The 23,724-nt window shown below is 37.6% G+C and overlaps 1 protein-coding gene across 1 annotated transcript; it reads left to right on the top strand.

The window, feature by feature from the left end:
• The first annotated feature begins 733 nt into the window (after window positions 1-733).
• RAD50 (RAD50 double strand break repair protein) lies at window positions 734-22,935 on the top strand. The gene is made up of 25 exons (XM_009493555.2): window positions 734-862; window positions 1,272-1,355; window positions 1,591-1,742; window positions 2,505-2,690; window positions 2,846-3,050; window positions 3,529-3,657; window positions 4,414-4,579; window positions 5,446-5,639; window positions 6,211-6,417; window positions 7,274-7,456; window positions 7,661-7,818; window positions 8,718-8,893; window positions 9,470-9,707; window positions 11,149-11,338; window positions 12,264-12,390; window positions 12,620-12,813; window positions 13,116-13,226; window positions 13,797-13,889; window positions 13,970-14,083; window positions 14,889-15,016; window positions 15,971-16,195; window positions 19,235-19,320; window positions 19,765-19,907; window positions 22,268-22,401; window positions 22,749-22,935. Exons 1-25 carry the CDS (start codon window positions 734-736, stop codon window positions 22,933-22,935), a joined length of 3,939 nt encoding a protein of 1,312 aa, XP_009491830.1.
• Window positions 22,936-23,724: the final 789 nt, after the last annotated feature.

Here is a 23,724-nt window from a genome sequence, read left to right as displayed (position 1 = left end):
GGAGCTGCCTCCGTCGGTGTCTGCGCCCCTGTGACAGCTCCCACCCGTGCCCGTGGGCCCTGCCTGCCCCTGCAGCCAAGGCCTGCAGAGGCTCCTGCTTTGTTTTGTTGTTGTTTTCCGTCTTTCCCCTTATTTCAGGGCAAAGGTGACGCTTGGATGTCCCGTACAGATTTTGAGTGTGGCCCTGTGAGGAGCAAGGGGGCGGCGGGGAGGCTGGCGCGGTGTTGGGGGCTGTGGTACAGCAGTGGGTTTTTAAAGGGGGGAAATAATAAAAAAAAAAAAAAAAATCGGTGCCTCGGTTGTGTTTGGGGCATTCTGAAAGCACGTGCGTGGGTTTTGCGATGCGGAATAACGTTTCTCATACGCTTCAAGGGTTGGTTTTGGCCATTGTTTTGGATTTAGTGATAAATAGCATGGCAGCTCTCTTAATTTGGAGTTGATTAGCTTCTCGGCTTAATGATAAATAGCATGGCAGCTCTCTTAATTTGGAGTTGATTAGCTTCTCGGCTTAAAGCATGAGAGCTGCCTTCGTACGCTCGGTACCTTGAGCCACTCTGAAGAGCCGTAGCTGTGTTCTTAAAGATGTTCGGAATGTTTTGTGCTTGTACAGATGTGTCGTCAGCTTTCAGTGATATGCTGTGATTTTTGCCTTCTAGATTTTCCACAGAGCTCTACTTTACAGCATCTACAACGTTTACATTCCTGACTTTGGAAGAGAAGAAGTTCTGCAGCAATGTCGAAGATTGAGAAAATGAGTATCCTCGGAGTGAGGAGTTTTGGGGTAGAGGATAAAGACAAACAAATTATCACTTTCTTTAGCCCGTTAACTATTTTGGTGGGGCCAAATGGTGCAGGAAAAACGGTAAGGCTTACTATATGTTTGGGTTTGCACTGTAAATAGCTCTGAAAGGCCTCAAAATTGAATAACTATCTCTACGGAAAAGTAGTAATAATACCGCAAAAATCTTGCTGTTTTTACTGTAAATATTGTATTGTCTAGCATTATTAGAGATCTGCTTTCATGGCTGGATTTTGCAGAGCACTGGTTGATATTTTTCATAGGAAATTGGTTCAGATCCTGATTAAAACCGATTTTGCAAAGTACCATGTTCTCATGATACTCAAAAAATAAAATGTTATTTGTTATTTCTCTCTCCTCGCATATTTAACTCATTTGTGAATATCTGGGCTGTTACTGTGGTTTTGCCTGTAGTCCATCTTCTTTAGTCTAAACTGCCATTGTAACGATATACTCATTTCTGTTTTCTTAGACTATCATTGAATGCCTTAAATATATATCCACTGGAGATTTTCCTCCTGGCACCAAAGGAAACTCTTTTGTTCACGATCCAAAGGTAAAAGTCATAGTGACTAGCTTTAATGTGTGTTTACTTCCAAGTCAGATACTTAACGGCGCTCAGTGTTGTGATGAAAACAGGGATGCTCAAGTTATAGGCAGACATGAGCTGACCATTTCAGGAAAAACAAAGAGCTGGGGGAGATTAGAACATTACCCACAGCTGGGAAGGCACATATTCGTTTGGATGTTGAGAAGAATTGTCCTTACTCAGGTCTTTGTTTCTACTAAAGGTTGCCAATGAAACAGATGTTAGAGCTCAGATTCGATTACAGTTTCGAGATGTAAATGGAGAGCTCGTAGCTGTCCAGCGATCCATGGTCTGTACCCAGAAAGGCAAGAAAACGGAATTTAAAACGCTTGAAAGTGTCATTACTAGAACAAAGTAAGTTGTGGGTTGGTTTTGTTTTTCCTTTACTTTGGCATGAAGATCGGTTTGGGTTTTGTGTATTTTTATATAAAAGACAAGAGAAAACTTCATAATGTATTCCCTGAAGTAGCTACCAGTGCTCTTAGATTAAAGCTATGTAGTTTCATCCCTTTATCTATTAGTTGATTCAACAATCCTACAATTGGTAGCCGCTACTTTAAGAACTACTTGTATCTATTAACTTGCATTTATTTGAAAGTTGTGTTAATGATTGTCGTGGTACCAACCACAGATACCAAATAGCGCTCAAGGTCAGTGTTTTAATAACAAATCTCCCAGGCAAAACATCACTAATCACTGCAGAGCATGCCAAACTGCAAAAAAAACCACCAATCTTTAACAATGATACGGTATGAAAGTAGCATTGTGTGGAGTATGTAGGCTTTACTTCTTTTAGCACCATTTTCAGTTTCAGTTCATTGTTGGCCCTTTTTAACTCTCCATCCACTCTTTAGGAGGCGTATTCACTTCGTTGAAGATCCTTTTTGCTCCCTCTGGTGGTTCTGCATCATTTTAAAATGTGTGATAGTCTTGATTACAGATACTGACAGTGTTAAATGCATGTGTTGAACATGGTAATTACATGCTTACAAATTGTTAGTCGTTAAGTTTTTCAATCAGTACGTCACAATGAGATTATGCTGTTAAAAATGCAGTTTACTTTTGAAAGAATTTGCTAGTAACTTCTTTGGGGGTTTTCTTTTCTGTGCTACATAGGCATGGCGAGAAGGTCAGTCTGAGTTCCAAGTGTGCAGAGATTGATCGAGAGATGATCAGCGCCCTTGGTGTTTCCAAATCGGTGATTAACAATGTCATTTTCTGCCACCAAGAAGAATCCAACTGGCCGTTAAGTGAAGGGAAAGCCCTGAAGCAAAAATTTGATGAGATCTTTTCAGCGACAAGGTTTATCTCTTTACTGTAATTCAATAAAAACTAAGAACTGTCTTCTCTAATAATGTAGGTGTTAATGAAAATGTCTGAGGCATTGTTTCATACATCAGTATTGCTATATTGCCAATAGGATCTGAAATCTTGGTTTGTTTGGGTTTTTTTTAAAGGTATATTAAAGCACTTGAAACTCTCCGTCAGGTACGACTGAAACAAAGCTTGAAAGTAAAAGAGTGTCAGACAGAACTGAAATACCTAAAACAGAATAAAGAAAAAGCACAGGAGATCCAGGGTCATCTTAGCGATAGAGAGGCTCAACTGGCTGCTTCTAAGGAGAATGTAAAATCTATTGAGAGTCAACTTGATCCTCTAAAGGTAATTTGCATGACGATTATGTTAAGACTTTAATACAAAACAATACATAAGTACTAAGGAACACAGAAAAATGTGAGAGCTGGACAAATTTCTTGATTAAGATCTTACACTCTTGTGTTGTGTTATCTAATCCTTTGCTCTGAAGCAGAGTCGAGCATACCTCAACAAACCTGGCGGATGCTGGTCTAATCAGTAAACAGTCATTGGAGATTTAAGAACATAGTTTGTGAAATTCTTGTAGCAGCATTGTTTTTTTGTACCTTAATTTAAAATCTCTCTTTCTCAAATTTAGCTGGTAACTGAAACTGTTAACTGTAACTGAAACAAACTGAACTAAAACTTAAAACCCCCTATTTTTAAAAAATATTTTATAAAGCTGAAGGTTTTACACTTAGACTAACTATATTGTATAGAACAATTGATTATGGGATTCATAAGCTGGTGAGGTGTTTTACTTATGGCATTCTTTCCTTTGCAGACCTCTCTGGCTGCAGTGGAACAGAATCTCATGAAAGTAATGAGGCTGGACAACGACGTAAAAGCCCTGGAGAGCAGGAGGAGGCAGATGGAGAAAGATAATCAAGATTTGCAACAGAAGATGGAAAAGGTTGCCTTTTAAATTCCACACTGCCATCCTTTCTGCTGAAGAATCAGTCTGTCTTGCTACCCAGTGAACTAAGTATATATTTTATTATGCATCAGGTGTTGGCGAAGAGCGTTTTCATAGCCCATGGAGCTCGCTTGATAGTATTAGATATTGCAAATATGGCTCACTAAAGCTGTATTAATTTCTGTGTAATTTGGATTAACTTGCTTTTTGTAACTTTTCCCTCCACCATAGACTAGCTTGCCAAGAAGGCAGATACCGACAAAAGTTTTCATAAAAGTGGTAACTACTGGTAACAGTGCCCTGCGGTGCGTAACTTGAAAATATCTACCTCTCACTGTATGTTGAGGATAGCACTTGTTTTGACTGGTACGGGGTGGCTCCTGATGTTGATATTATTCATCTCCCTGGAGATTTTTTTATTTCTTTCTCTTAAAATAAGAAATAATTGTCAGTCTGTTGTGATTGTGACAAGGCACTGAAAACTATTTTGAAAAATGGAAAGAGATCGCTAAGTGATAAAAATTTAGATTAATTTGATTTATCAGCCCAAGAAAAATAGATTTTCTAGTTTTGCTTGTGGCATATTCAATTTTTCTTAATATATGTCTTAATGTAGAAAATCTTTGTGGGAGGTGTTTGTCTTATTTCTTGAATTCTGTTACAGTAAAAACTATACTTTTTAAAAACATCATTAATTGGCTTATAAATTTAGTTAAAAAGCTAACTTTATTCTGTGTTGTATTTGGTGTACAGGTTTTTCAAGGAACAGATGAACAACTGAGGGATAGATACCAGAACCACCAGAGAACAGTGAAGGAGAAGGAGAAGAGATTATCAGACTGTAAACGTGAATTAGATAGAGCCACTAAAGAATGCCAGAGATTTAACAGTGAGAAATCAGAACTACTTATCGAACGAGGTATTTTAGACTTCATCTATAACCTTGTGTTTATTTTTTTTAATGTCATTAAGATCTGAAATGAACCGCTGAAAAGAATTGAAGGGATTTGAACTGGACAAAACCCCTAAAATGTGTATGAGTTTGGGGTCAGCTGCACAGTACGGAATGAGACGTGGACAGGCCGCAGCGTTCTTCTGGAGTTTCTAATGTGCACTAGTTGGTTTGAGCTATAATTACAACACGTAGTACCTTTGCTCTTAAATGGGCCATTCTTTATAAAAATACTCCAAATAGATAATTTATGGTGGCATAGGTAAGCATCAGCCTAGCAGTTTACAACACAGTTGTTTTCACTGTCTGTGCTTGTCCTTTCTTTAGGCAATGAAAATGCCTGCTAACCAGATGTGATTGTATAAGTGTGTTTCAACCAAGAAAAACATGAAAGCGGAACGCTTGGCATGCTCGGGGTCTCAGGTGGAGGCTGGGCACTAGTCAGAGGGCTTTAGGATAATACTCTTTCCTATATCCTGTGTTCTCTTTTTAGATGGACTATAGAAATTTCAGTAAAGCTGTAGCAGTTGAGACACAAAATACATGCTTACATAAAATATGTTTGGGCTTTGTTTGTTTATACTTATCAGAATAATATTTTTAGTGTTTTAAGAGGCTTTCTTTTAAATTATTGATTCATTAATAAAAAATTAGTTACTTGAAAGAGCAATCTCTCAAGGTAAAGCTTGTTTTTACTCGGGAGCTTTTTGTGTTGTTTAAAAATACTTCAGTTTCAAAGGCTTTTAAGAAAATAGTTGCAACTGACTGTGAATCCTAAATGTATCTTCTGCCTCAGTTTTTGAGCGTTTATGTCACGTTTTCTCATTGTGAAGGTCGTCTTCAACTGCAAGCAGATCGTCACCAAGAACACATCACAACGAGGGATTCGCTAATTCAGTCTTTGGCAGCACAGCTGGAATTAGATGGTTTTGAGCGAGCACCTTTTAATGAAAGGCACATTACCAGTTTTCACAGGTTGCTGAAGGAGAGACAGGAAAAGGATACAGAAGCTGCAAACCATTTGATGGTAAGAATTTTGTTGTTGTGGTAGTGTAGTTAGTATGGTTTCTTGGTGCGTTATTGGTCCATATGTGTCTTCATGGTGCTGGGAGGAAGAGGAACAATGTTGGGAGGGAAAAACTGAAGCCATTTTTTTTTCTTCTAGAATTGTTTATTATGGGCTGTCTGAATCTTTCCATGGAAATTCGTTTGGGAGCTGGGAGTGGTCATCAGGTGATCTGAACTCCCAGAGCTATTGAACAGGCAGTTCCTCAGATAGGTTTTTCTCAGCAGCCCTCTCACGCAGGTGAATCACTGACAAGCTAAAAAGACCCCGAGGAAGAATTACAGTGGGCAGCTGGTTTAAAAATAAGCAACTTTTTGTTGAAGTCGTCTTCAAAATAGAGCTGCTCTCACAGAACACTACCGGTACGATGCATCTGCATTTTCCTATCGAAACATTTCAGCAGAAATTTCTGGCAAGTTCTAGTTACTTGTATTACAGTGGCTAATATTTGCAGGCTGGTGTGAAGAAGTGTTTTTAAATGTTGTTTTCCTGTGAAAAAAATAATGAGTATGTTATTGTTGGCTTCTTTCAGAGAGAGTTTGCACGAAAAGAAGCAATGAAACAAAAACAGATAGATGAAATAAGAGACAAGAAAACTGGATTAGAAAGAACCATTGACCTGAAATCAGACATTCAAAATAAGAAACAAGTTGAGCTGAAGAATGTAAAATATGAATTGCAACAGTTGGAGGGGTTTTCAGACAGAATTCTGGAGCTGGATCAGGAGATTGTCAAGACAGTAAGTTAATGTAGTTGAAAAACTTAGAGAAGTTTGAAGTAAAAACTTTTGGCTTTATCGTTTAAAAAAAAAACCCCACAAACACCCCCCCTTTGATGTTTACTCGGTCTGCTGCAGTTTTGCCCTTTTAATACCCTCTCTATGCTTCTGTTTAGATGGTGTGCCCTTTGGGGCTGGGACTGTTCACTGCTTTGTTTTTGTACAGTGCATGCATAGCATTTATTGCTTCTGCTTGGTAAATAGGGTAACAGCCACAGCTAGTGATGTCATAATGTTAGTCAGTCTTAAATCATTTGGCCAGAAAAATATGACCTAAAGTGCTACACTACCTCCATTTTTCCAGATGACTTGTCTGTGAGATGGGTTAGTTGGTTTGTAAGTGTTTTATCCGATGAAGTATTATAAAGTTACAAGCGTTTTATGTCCCAGTTGAACAGCTGGTGATGCCTTTGTAGCCAAATATTTTATGTTTGTTAGCGGTGTATGAATTCAGTGCTTGACAGTGTTTCTTCTAGCCTCCTCACTAGGTTAATTCCAAATTTAATGTACAGTAGATGCTAAAGTGCAGAGAATCAAACTAAATATGAGTGAGCTTCCTAAATCATGTGGTCATGGCTTATGGTAAAAGCATGAGCAGCTTGGGGCAGTACCACATTTCAGAACAGTGCATCCAGTATCTGCTTTACTTTCCCCATGTCAGCATCACAGCCTTTGTCCTTTTCCATGTATTCTTTACAAATCTTATAAGTGTCATTCCTGTAACAGCTGCTGGGCAGCTTTCTTCTGTTTCCCTTAGTTAGAACTTTATTGATCAGTGTAATTATTTAAGTCTTCTGGGGTTTTATTTTTTCTTTAGGAACATGAGCTGGAGAAGGCTGAGAGGAACAGCAGTGTAGAAACACTCGAACTGGAAGTACAGACTCTGCAAAGTGAGAAGATAAACCTGGATAAAGCTCTTAGGAAGTTGGATCAAGAGATGGAACAGTTGAATCTACATACCATGACAATTACCCAAATGGACATGCTGAAGAAAGACAAAGTAATTTTTATATCATCATCTCATAAGAGAGGGACATGAAATTAACACAGTCCCTTCACGATTTGTGTATTTTTCAGGTGTTTGTCAACAATCATACATAAAGCTTCTGTCTGACTTCATAGAAGCCATTACCTTCATGAATGTATTGAGTGACACAAACTTGAAGATACAAAAAAATTAATTTAAAACATTTCATTTCCCCAGGCAGAGAAAGAAGAGCAGATTAGAAAAGTAAAATCAAGACATTCTGAGGAACTGACATCACTGTTGGGATACTTTCCGAATAAAAAACAACTTGAAGACTGGCTTCATGGTAAAAATAAAAAAATCAATCAGACAAGGGATAATCTTGCTAACCTTAAGTAGGTATTAATTTAATTGATTATGTCTCCATAAGTATTTATGTAATTATGAATTTAAATGTTGGGAAGTTTAATATGCTTAACTTGTTACTTTAATTCATTATCTGCAAATACATTAATTGATTATCTGCAAAATCAAAGCATCCTGCAGAATTTTTGTAATGTATAGTTGATATAGTTTGTGCTAGTTAATAAAATCACAACATTCGTAGTATGTCAAAGGCAGCGCTAAAAGCAGATAGCAAAATACTGTTCTGGAACATCCTGAATTGTTTATACTCATTCTAGCTGAATGAATGTACTTGGGGGGTGGAAATTGGTGGTCTTCTGACTTTCTTACAAGTCACGGAGTGGTTAGTGACTGTATCGCGAGTTCATGTGTGATTACCTGTTCCTGATTTCATTTGATTATATAAAACAATTTGTTAGAAAGAGTAGGTAACCTCAGCACAGTGATACCCATTAAACTTCCACAAAACAAAAAACCCACAGTATTTTAAGTATAAAAATATTGCATAATTTAGAAGAATGGAACAGGAGTAGAAGGATGCTAACGTTCTTTGCCTACGAAGTTCAATAATATCTCCTAAGCCATAATTGCTGTAGGAGAAAAAAGTTAATACTGTATTATTCTATAAAGTTTGGTATGTCTTTGTTGTTAGAAATGAGTTTCTCATCAGTAAGCATCTAGAAAACAAAAGGGAATTAAACACTTTATGCTGTACTTAGATGAATAAAAAGTTGACGCTATAGATTTCCTGGAAAAATCATTGAAGAAGAGCTGGTGAACAGCTCTCTAATACTAGTTTCAGATTAAATTCCCACGCTCTTGTTTTTGCTTACACAGTTTGAAGTCTTCATTTTTTTGTAATAAAAGAGTTTATGCATTGATGTTTCAGCAAACGACTGGCATCAGTAGAATATCATAAAACTTATGTCAGTAATGAGCTAAGAAACAAAGAAGCGCAGTTGTCCCTTCATGAAGCAAAACTTTTTGATGTTTGTGGAAGCCAAGATTTTGACAGTGATCTGAACAAACTTCAAGATGAAATTGAAAAAAGTTCAAAACAGCGAGGTAAATTTCTCTATAGCTCTATTTTCTGTTTTAAACTTTTTTTCTCTATTTCTGTTTTACACTTAAGCAGGATCAGTTGTTTCAATTCTTTCAGTTACTTCATTTACACATAAGAGAGTTGTCTGCTTTGGCTTACTGCGTAGGTAGATCATGACCTTCTCAAAGCTAAGGAAATGTTTGAGTGCGTGGGTCTGCTAGGTGTGAAGACAAGCACGGAACCAGCCATTCAGTGTGGGTTTGGCCCATAGGGCCTACTACTAAGTGAGAGAAAGTAATTTCTGAAGAAAGTACTCGCTTCCACTGTTAATTACAGAGGGATGAGCATGGTTTTATTAAAAGAGACTCATAGAATAATGCAGGTTGACAAGGACTTCAGGAGGTGGTTTAGGGCAGCCTGCTGAAAGCAGGGGCAACATTGAATTCAGACCAGGTTGCTTAAGGCCACTTCAGTTTCCTATCTCCGTGATTTTGTGGGTTATAATTTTGTCTCGTTTATGGTAAATACATATCTCGTTTAGATCTGATTATGCACTGTTGATGTTTTTACATAAAGTCTTTTGTTTCTTTTTAAACCAGCTGTGCTTGCTGGAGCCACTGCGGTTTATTCACAGTTCATTACACAACTGACAGAGGAGAACCAGTCATGTTGTCCAGTTTGTCAAAGAGTTTTTCAAACAGAGGCCGAACTGCAAGATGTAATTAGTGATCTACAGTCTAAGCTGCGTCTTGCTCCAGACAAACTGAAGTCAACAGAGTTTGAGCTTAAAAGAAAAGAGAAAAAACGTGATGAAATGATGAGTCTTAAACCACTTCGGTAAAGTACTTAAACCATATTGTTGCAAGCTGTTTCCTTTTAAATGCTTGTTCTTTGATTATTAAAAATTATGTAGACATCAAGGAGGCTTTATTTTAGGGCTAGTTAATTTGTTAAAAATATCTCATTGTTGAGATAAATATTTTGCTAGCATTCGTCCTCTGCTCATTTGGACTTTTTAATATTAAACTGGTTTATATTTTTGGTATTTATGGTCCTTTGGGGCCTCTCGTGAGAGCGAGGCAGAAAAAGTGGTTATATACTTACTTTTCTTGCAGTTATTTCCACTATACAGGTACAGTTCCTCTCCTTGTTATTTATCATTGTAACATAAAATGGATAGGCTATTCTTGTTGTTAATAAAATGTTTTCATACCACATCACCTTAAATATGTTCCTTAAAAATGCTGAAATGGAAGTTTGTCTAGACAGAATGGGAACTGAACCTATATTAAAAACCCTGTAATAATATCTTGATTTATATCTTCTTTAACAATACTTTTTGTTGCTGGCAGTTTTGCATGAACTACAACGTTCTAGAAAAGCATCTCTGGATTTTATAGTGGATTCCCAATGCCATTTATGTTTCCTTGAGGTTCAGTTATTGCAATTCCATCATTTGGGAATACATCTCTGTCTCTGATACTGATAACCCATATTAGACTGGACTGAATTTATTCCTTTACTTTAGTTATTTAAAAAAACTTTTTATGTTTTTTTTTTTTTTTTAACATGGAAGGTAATACAAAGTGTAGGTAATATGAACAAATTCGGAAGAGGTGCCTACAGTATTTTCCAATTTCCAGGCTGAATTTGTCTGTATTTTAAAGCTATGGAAATACTAGACAGCCTTTTTTGTTGTTGTTTCCCTTTTCTCTTCCTGTTGCCTCCTTCCAAAACATAAACAAGTAACAGTAGCCATAAAGAGCTTTTGTCAGAGTCCTGGTTTGTGGATTTTTTTTTTTTTTTCTTAGTATATGAACAGCATTTAAAGTAAGAGCAGGCAGGTTTCCTGCCAGTAGGTGAAGAGGCTCTAGTCTCAAGAAGAAATTTGCAGAACGTTGTTCTGAGAGACTTTGGAGAATTTATGTTAGAGGGTAGAACTTTTCCTTCACAAGAGGGCAGACCTTTCCTTCACAAGAGGGCACTCCTGTACAGTGGATTTAGACCCCCTTGTGAGCGCTTGCTGTAATTAAATTAAAAACCAAAAGAGATTTTGTTTGCTCTTTTGTTTCATCTCATCTGTCTAAAATGAGGGATGTATTACCTTAGCTGGGTATATAACATAAGCTCAATCGAATGTGGGCAAGGTTAAAGGGATACTGTTTTGGCTAAATTTAGTCTTCCACTACTATATCACAGATTTTGTGATCTTGAATGTCTTGAATTTATGCTGCTGTTTTTGACAAAGGAAATTTTACGGATTTGTGTTTTATTTAAGGCGAACTGTCGTTGAACTCCAAGACAGGGACCTACCAGACTTGAGGAACAAGATACAGAATGCAAACAGGGATTTAACAGGCTTGAAGTGTGAGATAGAAGAACAGGAATCACTCTTGCGGACAGCTTTGTGTGAGGAGGAAGGTGCCAAGGCACGTTTACAGGATATAACACTGATGGAAAGGTACCAGGTATGCTTTGGTAATCTCTTTTAAAATATATAAAATGATACTCACTTGCTAGCATCTAAATATATAGGTGTTCAATAATATGACAAAACTTTGAGGTCTTAAGACTTTTCAAGCAAAGTAAGCTTTTAAAGCCAGCATAGATGTCTTGGTACTAATAAAACTTTAAAGTTTTATGTAATGATTTTTGCTGTTGAGGAGCAGAGAGTCTCTTGACTTCTGATTCCAGTCTGTGCTATAGTAACTGGGAAGAGAGGTGTAGTCCAGAACTCGAGCACGAACGCAAGTGCACCAAAGGGGTTTTCAGTCCTCATAGTCAGGCTTCTGTCGTTATTGTTCAGTGTGTTCTCAGCGTCTGCTCTGTGTGCTTTCTGAAGTCTTGTCACATATGCTTCCTTGTTCTGTGCCATCTGAGTATATGGTAAAGGGGAATTGATATCCTATACTTGTTATTATTCTCATGTAGGAGACTGTTTCGAACAGTCTTCATGCCTTAATTACCAACACAAAATCTTTGCTTGACTGAGAACCATGCGAGGGACAATTACGTAGAGAACCTGGGGCCAGGCAAAGAACTGAGAGCGTTTCACAGGTGGGAGGTGGCAGCAGCTCCTGAGGCGCCAGCAATTTGTTGTTGCAGAGACAGGTTGCACATGTGACTGATCTGAGGTAGCCTGGGGATGTCAAAAGCCCATCCACCTCTATTGACTGATTTCCTCCCACAGTTAGGGATTCCAGTTTCTAGCAGCCTGTGGGCTGACGTAACCTTACCGCTAATGATGTGACATTGCTCCAGCAGAGGAGATAAATTTGGAGGTCTGAAGTCATGTGTGCCTCAAGCCCCAAACTTGTTCTTGTATGCCAAAGATAAGAGATACATTGTTAAACACTAATACAACAATAATAGTACTTTTCCTCCTACTTTCAGACTGATATTAGGGATGTTGAACGAAGAATTGCTCAGCAGGAGGCTAAGCTGCTAGGGGTTGATTTAAGTAGAACTGTTCTACAAGTAAGCCAAGAAAAACAAGAGAAAAAACACTTGTGGGATACAGGTAGGTCATACAAAACTGGTATTTCATTTTTATATTGAAAATAATGTTCTAAACTTGCTGCCATTAAAAAAATTAAACTTTAGTTATTTTACATTCTGAAATAACTGTATTCCAATAGTTTGTTTTGGTTTTGGGGGTCATACTAGCTTAATTTAGAGTTAAATTTTCATAAGGAAGACAGTAAACCTTTTTAGTAACAGATGGGCTCTGTGTTTGTTTTCATCTACAGTTACTGGTAAAATTGAGTTAAATCAAAAGCTCAAGCAAGACCAGCAAAATCAGATTCAGCAACTAAAGAGTACAGTTAATGAGCTGAAAGCAGAGAAACTTCAGATTTCCAGCAGCATGCAGCGTCGTCGACAACTGGAGGAACAAACAGTGGAATTAACTACTGAGGTTCAGTCCTTATGCAGAGAGATCAAGGTAGGAAATGCTCTTATTTAATCCTTAGCTTTGTTGTCCTGGGGAAAAAAAAATAATGTTGTTATATTTAACATTGTCTATAATCCTAGCAAATAACTTGTGTTTTTAAATGTTTGTCCTGTGCTGCTATTGCATATCTTTGGGGATTTGCAGAACTTTATTAATACATGTTTCCACATCTGTTTTTCAACACACACACAAAAAAGAAAGAAGTAACCGCATGACTTCTTTTGCCACTTGAAAAATTGTTGATCTTTAACAGAATGAGAAAATAAAAAGGACTTTCTCCAACTACTTTTCAGGAAGCAAAAGAACAGGTATTTCCTTTGGATGCGACTTTAGACAAACTGCAGCAGGAGAAGGAGGATCTAATGAATAAAAGGACTACAAGTAATAAAGAAACACAAGAGAAGGTTTGTTTGCTTTTGACATAGCTGGAAGATAGGATTATTTATTGGTTTTCAGGCACGGGTGGAAGCTACGGTAATGAGTTTGCTTTTAGGAAACGGCAGCGACTTTAGCGAATGCTTTAGATTGATGGAACTTTTAGGGAAGAAAAGGAACATAACCAAGTCAGGAGATGAACTCAGTTGTAATTGACCTTTGGCAGTCTTGTCAAAAGGCTTCTAGGGACATTTGACAATATTTAGTAATGGTATTAAAAGCCCTTCCTAATAATCTAAGAGAAATAGCAAGGATGACTGTAGGCTGTCCTTGCCAAGAGACAAATCTGTTTTACTCAGGTGAAGTGGCCCTCTTGTGTAAGCACAGATGAGTGATTTACCATTTGCTTTGGAAAACATTTTCATGGTAATAAGGAGCATCTGGGTTTCAAAAGCTGAAGGCTTTATTAGAAAATTAAAGGGAGTTATGATAAGGAATTGTACTTAGACTATAGTGTTATCCAGTGTCTGATCTTTGATACAGAGCGTACCAGTTCTTGGACGTAAGACCGCATTTCATTTGAAATCTTTCCCCTGCAGATAAATGGCATAAAAGAGAAAGTTAAAGACATAAACAAGTATGTGAAAGAAATTGAAAACTATATCCAACAAGGAAAAGAAGAGTATAAAAAGGTAACCTAAAAAACAGTCAATAAAAAGTTGACATTAAAAGGACTTTTGTGTTTAAATTGTATACTGTTTTATTTCTTTAGCAAAAGGAGTCTGAACTTGAAGAAGTAAATTCTCAGTTAGCTGCCTGTGAGAAACAGAAGGAAACGATAAGTAAAGAGATGGAAATGATTCGACAAGATATTGACACTCAAAAGGTAGATGCCTTGTTTTACAGTAAAGTGTATTTTGCGTAGTTGAATTAATTTCTGGTTTTAGTTTAAGTCTGCCTCGGTCCACAGTGGTGCAAAGTTTGTCTCCTCCTGATTTACTTAATCAGTTTTTAGTCAGAATAGCTCCTGTACATGCATTAGGCTGAAAAAAAGTCATGAGATTTGTATATGCAAAAGCAGATGCATTTTAGAAAACTTTTATCTCTAACTATCCTTTTGTGGTGTTTCCAAAAGGGGTAAGGCTGTTGGGATAATAGCCAGCATTTTCAAAAGTACCTTTGTGTGGAGAATACCCGCCTTCTGAAGTAAGACTGCTGTAAGGTGTTTCTAATTGCAGGTACCAACAGTGGCTAGCTACTCCAGATTTTGCCATGTACTTTAAATTCTTGTGTATGTATTCCAAATACTGTTTACATTCTTTATAGGAAAGATGTCTTTCTCCATTCTACCCCACCACTTACTGTCTAACTTGTAGAACTGAGATGGGGGACTTTGTGAAATCTCATACTAAATTACTTGCCCCGTTTGAAACATTGATTAATATTCGCACACAGGATCACTCTGTGTGTGCCTGTGACAATAAATACTGTAAGTATTATTTCAGGTTGAAATATGAAATAATACTGCTGGTTTCCTACTTCTAGCACAAGATAAGTTCTCACTGTGATAATTTGTGGTGTCAATTATTTTATACTTGCAGCATGTTTTAGAGTTGTGCAGAACTCGTACTTGGTAATTGAGAATCAATATACTGAAACATTGTACAACTTCTTGCTTTCTGTTGGGATAGATACAGGAAAGGTGGCTAGAGGATAATCTTACTTTGAGGAAACGGAATGAGGACCTAAAAGAAGTTGAAGACAATATAAAGCACCTTGTGAAGGAGATGGGAGAAATGAAAGTCCCGCAAATGAAAAAGTAAGCATCTTCAAAACAGAACGGCACGTTTTGCGCAAGAATCCACTGACGATCTGAACGTAATGCTCACTGTGTGTTGGTGTGTTTCCTGGGCCACCTTTCTGCCCATTCATGTAGACCACTTCCTCCTTCAAACTCATGTTTGCATAATATCCGCATGACGACAACACAGATGACTCAGTGAAATTATATAGAATCATAGAATGCTTTGGGTTGGAAGGGACCTTGAGAGATCATCGAGCCCAACCCCCCTGCAGTGAGCAGGGATTGAACCTGTGAACTTGGCGTTATTGGCACCATGCTCTAACCAACTGAGCTAACCCTGCTGGTCTAGCTAGAAATACATATATGTACACATGTGCACATACCTGTTCCAATCTAATCCACTGTTTTAAATGACTGCCACTGTTAAATGCACATTTAAAAAATAATTTGTATCTCTGGATAAGAATGTTTAGTTTTCATTTTCAGTCTGCTCACTTACGTTTCAGCAGCAAATTTTATATTTATTTCAGTTGTTTAATATTAATTGCTCAGATAACAAACACTTTTGAAAAGGAATTAGCCCTATGCTGGTTCTTATGTGTGAACCATTTATTTAGCTTTCTAGAGGTTGCCCAATTAATTCATCTTATTTTGCTCAGTATCCTAATTTAATTCCACCTATGAAATTAATTATTTTCTGTGTTTCTACATATAGCACTTTGGCATTCGAACTTGATAACTTGTGTCTCCTCCTCAGAATAGCGATTTGAATATGCTCTTAACAAAAATATTTTTATTTCAATAATGTCTTAATTTCAGTGACATTAGTACTCTAATTTTAACTGTTATAGACTTTATAGATGCAATATAATGAGCTACTGTCTAACAGAAACTCAAAGTTAGAACCCTGATTAAAAAATTGTGAAACATGAAATACAAAAGACTTATAAATCAATTACGATTTCACAGTGAACGAAAGCATTTAGAGGAGAAAATAGAATCTCTGAAAAGAAACCATCATGTTGCACTTGGCCGACAACATGGATTTGAGGAAGAGATTGTTCGGTTTAAAAAGGAACTTCGAGAGTCACAATTCAAAGATGCAGAGGAAAAATACAGGGAGATGATGATTATTATGAGGACAACAGAGCTGGTGAACAAAGATCTGGACCTTTATTACAAGGCTCTTGATAAGTAAGTATTGTCGTATGAGGGTAGTTCGTAAATGTTTTAGGCTTTATTACTATTGATAACCTTGGTGCAAAAGCAGCTTTCAGTTTCAGACTTTCTGGGGTAACTTAGAGATAGTAAATTGATAGAAGTCTTTGAGATACATAATTCTTTCTCTTCAGAAAATCAGGCTTTTAAATCTGAAGATAACAAGATACAACTTTTTAAGTAAGTTAAAATATAGTGCAAACGGCACAGGATTGGTAGGATGTAGGAAACTTGTAAGTTAATGTATCTAATGTACATACAGTTAATGCATTGATGGTAATAATTGGAGTTGAATGTAGTCATAGATAAGTCCAGTGATCATTATAATTTTATTCCCAGTTCTCTGTAGGACCCTTTTTGTACGTGTTAGGACTCATATTTGCGATGCAACAATTCAAGTTGAGTGATAATAGTGAGTGAACCCGACACATCACCCACCTGTGCCTTCTGTGCTGAATTCTTGATGTGAAATAATCTTTTGCTCTGTTGCCTGTGGTGGTTAGAGAATGCTGAGACAACAAACACATTCCACTTTGGTTTTCTATGAAAATGTGTGGAAGAGCCAGTAGAGCTGCAGGCTGTTCCTCTGACCCTATTCCTCTGTAGCTTTTTTCCCCACTTGAAGGCATTTTTAGGAGGCTTTTGTAATTGTGTCTGCCAACATTGCTGATGGTTTTCCTTTCTTCCTGTAATTTTGGTTGCTTTGGGTTTTGGGGGTGGTTTTTGTTGTTTGGGGTTGGTTTGGTTTGGTTTTTTTTTTTTTTTTGAGGGAAGTAGAGGAAAGTGTTACAGGATACGCAGTGGGAGAATGTGTTTCTTTAAAGTCTGTCTCACATGTTCTCTCAAAGTACATAAACTCCACAGGGTGAAATCTGTGTTTAAATCCTTCATTATTAACCTGGATCTTTCTTGCATAGTCTCTCATAGTACTTTAATTTCTATAGTAGTATGTTTTAGCATCTTCTGGTTGTATCTTAACATGAATAAGATATGCCAGGTAGATTTCTTGTTTCCCATGATCTTTTTCTCAGGTAAACAGTTGTGTTTTCATTAAAGAATATTACAACATAGAGGTATTTTTTCCCCTTTTCCAGTGTGGGTGGTTTTGTGCTTACATTAGAGAAGGCAAGATCAAAAGAGGCATGTCTTGCATTTGATGGAAAGTGTAGTAAACTTTGTGATTGTTTCTGCTTCCTCTGGAAGCTTGTTTTCCAGTCTTGGCTTGACTGGCCAAAAATAGCATCTCAAAATTTGTAAACGAATACAAAGTAAAACATATGGCTCCCTAAAAAAACCCCTGTACTCTCAGTTATAATGATGGCATTGCAATGAGCTACTGCAACTTGATGGACAATGGGGAAGGATCTTGGAATCGGTGGATATGTTTCAGGAAGTATGAAACTGGTGCTCAGTGACAGAGAGATGAATATTGGGAACAAAGAAAGAGCGAGCAACGTTTTGGGCACTGTATAAATTCACAGTACACCCATGTCTTGAATATGGTATGGCATTCTGGTCCCCTGTATTAAAAGGGGTCTAGTGCTGGAAAAAAGAGCACAGAAGAGCAGTAATGCGGTTGAGGGTACAGCACAACGGTCAAGAAGAGAAACTAAATAGATGAGAACGTTCCAAGTTAAGACAGGTCTCAATGGTTATTAAACACAGTGGTCTAGAGGAACCCTGTTTTAAGCAGTTTTAACGATAAAATAAATATGTTTAATAGTTGAATGTAAGCGAATCCAAAAATTATTTTGTGCAGATTTAAATTGTTCAGAGCATGTATAATTCTTCCCTTTCAGCTTAAATGGAAATGCACTCCAAGAATTTCCCTTTTAGAATTCAGAATCTTTTTGTATGGTAGTAATCATCTATTGTTTCTATTTAAGGCAAAACAGGAAATCAGTCTCGTAATTTCAAGAAAAATAGATAAGCATCACTTATTGGTAATCGCCTGAAAAATCGGTGAGACGAAATGTTAACTCTAATGGCCAGAGATTGAAAGCTGTATCTGTAGCGAGGAAGACCAACATTTTGGGTGTTCTGTGCTATCAGTTGATCTTTATTGACTTAATATTTAGTGGTTTATCATAAATATTGATGAGGAATGCGTTCTTGGGTTTAAGTAAATAGTTGAAAACACTTTCTTCTTCTTCAGACTTAATAAATCCTATTAGAGTTGATACTTCAGTCTCCCCCAGAACAGGTGGAAATAATTCCTGTAAGAGGGGAGGTAGGAAAAGTATATGTAAAAGTCCAGTTCAGAAGTATATTTTATTTCCACCATATTTTTTTGAAAGAAGACATTGGCACAAATTGAGGAGGCATTTTTTTCATTACAGAGCACTTTTTCTTTAAAAGGCCAAGTTAGAAATGTTAGCATCCTGTCCTTTCTTGAATGCTTTCGTAAGGAATCATCTATTATTGAACTAAAGTCATGTTGATATATTAATTGGGGAAATTAAATTGAAAATTATTAATGACATCCTATCCTTCTCTTGCTGCTGAAGAGAAAGGTGGCTCTAGTCATAACGTCTCTTTGGGTAATTGTAAATTATACTCTTGATACAGAATTCTCTGCTCTGAGGAAACTTCACAGGCTCTTCTTTCCTACTGAGACCCAGTTATTGGCACTGTTGGGGGACTGTGCCCATGAGTAACACCGGTGTTGTTTTGGAAGGCTTAACATCGCATTTGTTGTCTTAGTGTCAGTCTGAAAATATACCTCACACATAAATCTCTTAAAAAGTCAGGTAAAGTGGCTGCAAATCTTCTTGTCTTCATTACTCTCCTACTTCTTAGACTGAGCTGTTTGTGAGAGTAGAATTGTTTACGCAGTGGAGTGTGGTTAGTCTTTAGATACTTCTGCATTCAAAATGAACTACTATTTATTACATTTTTAGTAGAAGTATTTAGGGAATGGAAAGGGAGCTGCTGCCTTCATTTAAAGCCCCTGTAGTCCATAGCAGTCCATGGCTGCGCCTATAACAATCTGCATTTTTTGTTGTTCTTCTTTAGAGCAATAATGACATTTCATAGCATGAAGATGGAAGAAATCAACAAAATAATTCGTGACCTTTGGCGAAGCACCTACAGAGGACAAGGTATGTAAAATTTTTTTTTTTTTTTTTTTTTTTTTAATTTTTGCCCATACATATCCATTTGATACTGAGCACAGCATACTGAAAAGTGTCTGTTCAAAATTTTGGAAGTCCATATAACCAATTAGTTGGTTCCATTCTAAAGGCTACATCTGTTGGTTGCCACTATAATCTCCCGTTTATTACAGATTGTGTAGTTAGTTACAGGGTAAATAGAGGTAATTTTCCCTTTTCCATGTTTTCCAAAGTTAAGGTTTCTTTGAGACAGGGGAACTGCGTGAGTTCCTTCAATTTTGGAAAAAATTAATTTCAAAGATGTATCGTATTAGTGGGAGTTCTGAATAGAATTTTTGTGGTTACTGCATATTATACCTCTGACCCTGTTTAATCCTATGATATTTTTAAAGATTTTTGATATTATAACAACTGTCTCCTTCCCATTTTCAGATATTGAATATATAGAAATTCGTTCTGATGCAGATGAGAACGTCTCGGCCTCTGATAAAAGAAGAAGTTACAATTATAGAGTAGTAATGATAAAGGGAGATACAGCACTGGATATGCGAGGAAGATGTAGTGCTGGGCAAAAGGTAATAGCATGTTTTAGTACACAGTAAACAAGATTCTGAAAACTGACTTGGGTGGATGCAAGAGAGTAACGCATTCTGAAGTGAACCTGAAGAACTGGTGGCTCCAACTCTAATTAGCGATTCTGTGCAACTTGCTTCCGCTGTATCTGGATTTTGCCAACAGTATGTAATATGTCGTTCTGAACATCTGAACCCTATTGTGGGGTGCCAAAATCCCTTGTTTCAGTTGGGAACTGGTCTTGAGTCCCTGCAGGAGTGAAGGGTTCACCTTCCCTCTCTCCTCAAGTTCAGATGCTCCCAGTCTCTTGCTAGTGACCGCTAAGGTTCCCATAGCTTTAGGTCTGTTGACGTGCTCCCATTTTTTCCTTCCTCGGGGCTGGCCCTTCGTCTTCTTTTCACAGCTGCGTCTACCTCTAAGTACGATAAGACCTATTTTTCTCCAAGTTATGCTGCTCTCCCTTACTGTTCAACATAACCTTTCAGTTCATGTCACCGAGTATCACACCATGCCATACTTTCAGGCATTGCGTTTGATTCTGTCCTATCTGTGTCGGCTATCAGCTCTGCAGTCTGGCCGTTCAGCTGTCTCGGTAGTTTAATAACGCACACTGGCCGAGGGGCCTGATAGCACACCTGCCTTGACAGTACCAGAGATCAGAGGTTCATCGTAGTTAACCACACCTCTTTCACATGTTGGGGCTTGAGAGTTGTTGTTTCCACCTGTCTGTTATGACAGGGCATCTAAAATATTCCTCAGCAAGAGAAAAGAACCATCCTTGTTCATCTGCTCCCAAAATCACCATCTGCACTGATTTTTTTATTTTTTTTTTAAAAGAGCTGAGGTATGGGAAAAAACCCGTGATACTTGTAGCCATTTGACACTTGACATATTGGTTATGCAGCCTGGGCAACCACAGCTACCTACAAGTATTACAGCAGGAAACTGCTTCTTCCTCAGATAAACCATTTCCACCAGAATAAGCAATCTTCCTAAATGCAGAGATACTAGAAAGGGATAAAAATTTCTTCCCTGCTGGAACACTTTCTGCCCATCCTTTGTGCTTGCTGCACTGTAAATAGAAGACCTGGAGAGCTCTCCCTGACACTTAAGACTCTCTGTGCAAGGTGCCAGTAACAACCTAGCCCAAGGACACTGCAGTTGTATGAGGGACATTCTCATTCCTCTGCTGCGCTGGGAGCTCGAGCTTTCTGGCTCCCTTTCCGCTGCAGTAGCTGAAAGGGCTTTGCTAGCAACGGATTTAGATCTCTCTGATGTTGAGGAAGAATTGCCATTCTCTGAGGTAACAAACTGCCTATTTCCTTACTTCCAGAGTAGCAGTTCCCACTGTGTTGCTTACTCCAGCAGAGTTTCACTGGCAGCCAGGCCTTTTCCACAACCAGATAGTACAGACAGTAGTAGAAAATGAAATCAAGGACTGGAACAAAATGATACACAATGTTTTTAAGTGCAGACAGCAACAGAATCATGAAAGGATATTTCATGAGAAGATGAATACTGTATTGTTGCTTGAATATGAAAAATGCTGTCAAATTAATTCCCACCTGAGTATAGATGTATACTTGGTTTTGAAAATTCCATACTAATTTTGGGGGAAATCCAAATCTTCTAAAACAGCAGTATAGGCAAAAAATGTGTCCTCTCCTAAAGTAGTCTAGGGTGTTACGTTAGAGTCCTATGTAAATGAGAGTGAAACTTGTTCACAGTTTCTTAGCTTATATTCTGAGAATTCTTTGATCGTGAACTGTGATGCCAGCAGTTGTGATAATTGGAAAGTATTTTTGGCAGCACAGTTTCCATCAAGTGTTCTGTCATTTTCACTAGTTCAGGAGATCTAATAATAATGTGATTAGGCATGTTAGTATAAAACTGACATGTAAGGTGGTAAATCCTACTGTCTTCAGTTTTAGTGAGTAGTCAGGAGTTCGGTAACTCAAACTCAGCGATACGCGTACAGATTTCCACCATCCCCGCTGCAGTAGGGTGGGGCTTGAACAGAGCGTAGGGGTAATGCAGGTGACAGTGTTGTAGCATCTTTACCTCGGATTGGAATCCTTATCTAAAATATTTCCTGAATTTTGAGTGTTTGACTTCTTTGATATTTTTCCAACAGCACTTCGTAGAATGGATCCTTCAGTTAAAACTTGAAGTTTTAATGTAGTTTTTCGGTAACTAATTATTTATTGTCATTTTGTAAACTATCAACGTGTTGTTACATAAACTGTAGTCAGGGTTTGCAATGGCATCAAAAATAGCATGTTACATGTAGTTCCTCTATAAACACTTTGAAGAGTGAGATTTTGGTGTTAGTTGTGGTGGTTTGGTTTTTTTTTCCCCTTAGGTGCTTGCTTCTCTCATCATTCGTCTTGCTCTAGCAGAAACATTCTGTCTCAACTGTGGCGTATTGACACTAGATGAGCCTACTACCAATCTTGATCGAGAAAACATAGAGTCTCTTGCACATGCCCTGGTGGAGTAAGTATCTTGTGAAGCTTAAAGATGGATGTTTTTCAAATGTTAATAGTTGTCAGCAGAAGTTAATTATATTTTAAGCTGGCATGTCTTTGTTGGCATCCGCAAATATACATGCAAAGCAGTAGCTTTAGATTCCCTATCCTTTATCTGGAAGAGGAAAAATATTTCTTAAGTAATTGGGGATCTTTTTAATGTGGGTAAAAAGAGTGGCTGATCTGCATTAGATTGCTAGACGGTTCATGTTGTTTGTTATCAGTAGTTAAATACTTTTGTACTATGTCTTTACAAGTTCTATAAAACTAGACTGTGGTTTAGATAAACATACACTAAATAGTATCTCTTTGTAGGATAATAAAAAGCCGCTCACAACAGCGTAACTTTCAGCTTCTGGTGATAACTCACGATGAAGATTTTGTTGAACTTCTGGGCCGTTCTGAGTATGTGGAAACGTTCTACAGGATAAAGAAGAACATTGACCAGTGCTCTGAGATCATGAAATGCAGTGTCAGCTCCCTAGGCTCATACGTTCATTAGAATTTCAAGTAATTACATATTAAAGACTGGCGTAGCTGCCTGACTTGACAGAGCTCAAGTGAAGGCATCGGAAAATACACTTCCTTCATATCATATGCTACTGAAGGTTTGTAACAATTTTAGCTAGAGTCAGAAATTATTAGACTTTTAAACTTTGTATCTTTGTATGTATTTCTGTGTCTGGGTTTAACGCTTACCATGATTAGGAAGAATTTAAATGAATACAATGCAGTTAACTTTTAGCTGTATTTTATGCTTTAAAAGTGAAAATAAAGTTATGATGTTCTTCGCCTATGTCCTGGTGGGGAGAATCACGTGCAAATTCTTCGGAAAAGCTGCAGCTCTGTCACTAGACTAGGGCTTGCTCTCCATCACTGCATTATGGCAAGTTCAGGATTGATTTGTATCTCTCTAGTCACAGCATGTTCATAACTACACACCTAGTCTACACAAAATTCAGAAGATTCAGAGAGAACTTTTACTACTTTCTCTACGAGGTAGCAGAAGACAGAATCTTCACAAAGTACAACAGCTTTCTTTAGAACAAAGGCAGGTCCCATCTCTAACTAGATGAATGAGGGAATGGATGACAGAAGCGTATTTTAAGCGTATTCTCTTTGTAGTGTCATTTACCTCTCTGCCGCTTTAAGATGATGACATTTATGAGAGTTATGTCATATTCTGATTCTCAATGAGATACAGTCAAGTTCTGTGAAAACGATACAAAAATGCCTTAGAGTTAATTTGTGTGGATGCTGAGCTTCACCTGCACCACTCAGAGTTCTTCCT

The sequence above is a fragment of the Pelecanus crispus genome, chromosome 8 (genome assembly GCF_030463565.1).
Source record: "Pelecanus crispus isolate bPelCri1 chromosome 8, bPelCri1.pri, whole genome shotgun sequence".
Lineage (NCBI taxonomy): Eukaryota > Metazoa > Chordata > Aves > Pelecaniformes > Pelecanidae > Pelecanus > Pelecanus crispus.
The sequence above is the reverse complement of the archived record's forward strand: the minus strand, read 5'-3'. Positions and strand labels throughout refer to the sequence as shown.